Source organism: Mus pahari, chromosome 17 (genome assembly GCF_900095145.1).
Source record: "Mus pahari chromosome 17, PAHARI_EIJ_v1.1, whole genome shotgun sequence".
Taxonomy (NCBI): domain Eukaryota; kingdom Metazoa; phylum Chordata; class Mammalia; order Rodentia; family Muridae; genus Mus; species Mus pahari.
The window spans coordinates 40,635,554-40,638,863 of NC_034606.1; the positions used below are offsets into that span (position 1 = coordinate 40,635,554).

A 3,310-nucleotide genomic window follows, 5' to 3' on the forward strand; every position below is an offset into this window, starting at 1 on the left:
TCCTGTCCTGAGTCCAGTGATTCTCTCCATACTTCAGGGGAGGGAACATGGCTCTCCAGTACCTAGCTCATCCATCTGCAAACTGCCCTGGAGTTTGGGGGTCTGCTATACCCTGGAAGAGACCCGAGGAATCCAATGGCTCACACAGTGTACACTGGGGGTGGGGGAGACACTGGCTGGGACTTTGCCAGGCAGAAGCCAGTCCCAGAAAGCTCTCTGTCTCTAAGTCAACATCTACCTAGGTGCAGAGGCCCGGGGATGAGGGGACTTAAATTCTGTAAGCTTATTGAGGGCAGGGGAACCCCAGAGGGGCTACCTCAGTGAGGGTAATATCAGGAGGGTGTAGACATCCAGAAATGTGTGGGCAGTAGGGAGGCCTCTGGGGGTAACTCATAAAGAGACTGAATGGGAAGTGGGTTACTAAGGGAGCCACCTGTCTAAGAGGAGGCCGGAGCAGCAGGAGCCTGGGCAAGCAAGATCACAGGCAGGAGGTGAGGAGAAGAATGGTTCTTGGAGCTGCGGCTGGACAGACCATGCTCTTTCCTAAATACTCTGCAGAATGACTCCGCTTGGGGGGAAGGTGGTCTGTGACCCTCAAATAGAGTCCCGAGACCTTGTGGTTGTGAAGACAGGCTCCCCCTAGAGGTTTGAGATAGGTGATGATGCAGCCTAGAACTAGGCCCACATTGAGCATGATAATGCCGAGGCCTGGAGGGGTAAAGAGCCAGGGCAAGACCAGGTGGCTCCTGAGGCCACCACTCACCTTTTGTAGTCCCCTCCAGCTCAGGAACAGCTCAGGTGGACAGAACACCCAAGGCCAATATAATAGCTTCCCTTTCCTCTCTATCCCCGGAGGTTCTGGAGGGAAGTGATGCTCCTGGCCTGGTGCCTGTAGCTGGAGACCAATGTGAGACCCATTGTTTAAGATTAGAATTGGTGGGGGCCACAGGAAGCCCCCGGGAATGTCCTATGTCCCACTTACTGCAGACTCAGAACCCCGAGTGAGGATTACGCCAGTAGACAGAACAGCCTGAGCCAGGATGAAGGCTCTCGGGGCTGTTCTTCTGATCTTGCTACTAAGTGGACAGCCAGGTGCGGGTCACCTCAACAAGGGGTGGCCCAGTCCTTACCCATGAGCACCTCCGAGGCACCCCTTATCCTAGGGACAAGGAATAGGCCTGAGGAGTGGGATGGAAGGCCTGGGGCTCTTCTCTTCTGCCAGCTGCAGGCTTGGCTTCTTAGGCACTGCAGGGGTGGGGGTGGGGTGGGGGAAATTCTGTCTCCTTCTATAAAATGGAAAGGGTATGGGGAAGAGGGCATGTTAGGGTCAGGACTTAGCGCTCAACCCTGAGTGTGTCCTCTGCATCTAAGTGGCCAAGGCTTACTCATGTCCCTGTGCCACCAGGGACTGGTTGGGCACAAGAAGATGGCGATGCGGATCCGGAGCCAGAGAACTACAACTATGATGATGATGATGAAGAAGAGGAAGAGGAGGAGACCAACATGATCCCTGGAAGCAGGGACAGAGGTACCCCAGCTGAGGGCCCAGCTTCCTGCTCTGCACAGAGCTGACACATATTTCTCATCCTTGGGTGGGGGGTGGGGGGAGCCCAGCATGCCCACACACTGGTTCTCCCCTCAGGCTGCAACCTTCTCCACCCTGAGCTGACACAAAGGTCTGCCCCTCTCAGCCCCACCCCAACCCCCAATGTCCCTTAGCCCTGGGTCTCACCTTATCTGAACCCCATGCTCTGTCCTTCCTTTTAATAGCTCCAGGCACAGGCCCCCCTGGGAGGGCTCCTGGGTCACTGGTGGTGGGGACTGGGACTTAGGCATGGCCTTGGAGTCCCGCTCTCAATCTGAGCTGCCCTGTTACCCACAGCACCTCTGCAGTGCTACTACTGCCAAGTGCTTCACAGCGGGGAGAGCTGCAATCAGACACAGAGCTGCTCCAGCAGCAAGCCCTTCTGCATCACGGTCATCTCCCACAGCAGAATTGGTGAGCGTCTGGGAAGGCACACCCAGGGTGGGGAACAGAGGAAGAGCCCACAACCGATGCCCAGGCTCCACCCTCACCACCTGTTTTCCACACCCCTTAGAAAAAGGTTACCAGACTACCTACTCCATGTGGTGTACTGATACCTGCCAGCCCATCATCAAGACAGTGGAAGGCACCCAGATGACCCAGACCTGTTGCCAGTCCACACTGTGCAATATTCCACCCTGGCAGAGCCCCCAAGTCCAGAACCCTCTGGGTGGTCGGGCAGACAGCCCCCTGGAGGGTGGGACCAGACGTCCTCAAGGTGACAGGTTTAGCCACCCCCAGGTTGTCAAGGCTCCTCATCCTCGGAGCGATGGGGTTAACTTGCCTAAGGGTGGCAAGACTAACCAGCCCCAGGGAAGTGGGGCAGCATGCCCTCCAGGCTGGACCAAATTTGGTAATATAGCCCTCCTGCTCAGCTTCTTCACTAGTCTGTGGGCGTCAGGGGCCTGAAGACCCATCCTCCTCCAAGCAGGACACCCTGGCCTCTCCTCCCTGACAACCAGCTTCAGAGAATAAACTTGAATGTCTTTTGCCATCTAGTCTATTGCAGCTCCTTCGACCATTCTCTGCCCTCAGTTTCACCCTCGGGCCTCCTGGCTTTCCTCTCTCCTCAGCCCGTGGGCAGCAGCGTGGGTAACATGTCAGCCTCAGATCCAGCTGTCTATCGCCTGTGCTTGGGGGGATGTTCAGCCTCTAGGGGCCCCATCTGCTCAGCTACACAGAGAAAATAACAAGCCTAGAAGTCTCATTCTCATCTTGAATTTGCCAGCACGAGATTCCTCCCCAGAGCCAACGTCCAGAGAAAGTAGGCTCTTTCTCATACATGTGAGGTGCGGGGTGAGCCTCCGGAGACCAGGAGGGAGCGGGTGCTGGAAGGAATCCAAGAATATTGCAGGGATGAGGTACAGTGACTGCAGCTAAGGCAGGGAGGGAGGAGGAAAAGGTAAGGAACAGCTGGCTGCTTAGTAGAGGATTCTCCGGTTACAGCCAAGCACAGAAATCCATCCTCTTCTGAATTCTAGAACCTCCCTTCTAGCGTAGGCCTCCGGGAAGATTCTGGGACCCTGAAGTGGACAGCAGGTCTAGGAAATGCCAAAAAGCCCCCGGGGCTCCTTAGGCAGAGAAATAGATGACACACCCATCCTTTGGGGGGGGGGTGAGCATCCCTTCTTGAGTCAGCAGAAATCCTGGCTGCACGTGGGCCAATCCTTGATTGGGTATGGATGGCTCCTATTGGCTGAGCTCTTGGCTTCCTTGACTGCACCA

The 3,310-nt window shown here is 56.0% G+C and overlaps 1 protein-coding gene across 2 annotated transcripts; it reads left to right on the plus strand.

Annotated features, from left to right (window-relative positions):
- The first annotated feature begins 991 nt into the window (after positions 1 to 991).
- Gpihbp1 (glycosylphosphatidylinositol anchored high density lipoprotein binding protein 1) lies at positions 992 to 2,583 on the plus strand. 2 transcript variants are annotated; one of them, XM_021217363.2, is made up of 4 exons: positions 992 to 1,092; positions 1,406 to 1,528; positions 1,883 to 1,999; positions 2,100 to 2,583. In XM_021217363.2, the coding sequence occupies exons 1-4, from the start codon at positions 1,041 to 1,043 to the stop codon at positions 2,492 to 2,494; spliced, it is 687 nt and encodes a 228-aa protein (XP_021073022.1). In that variant the 5' UTR covers positions 992 to 1,040; the 3' UTR covers positions 2,495 to 2,583. The 2 variants fall into 2 exon arrangements, with proteins under 2 accessions (XP_021073022.1, XP_021073023.1); XM_021217364.2 differs by having other exon boundaries at positions 2,461 to 2,582.
- Positions 2,584 to 3,310: the final 727 nt, after the last annotated feature.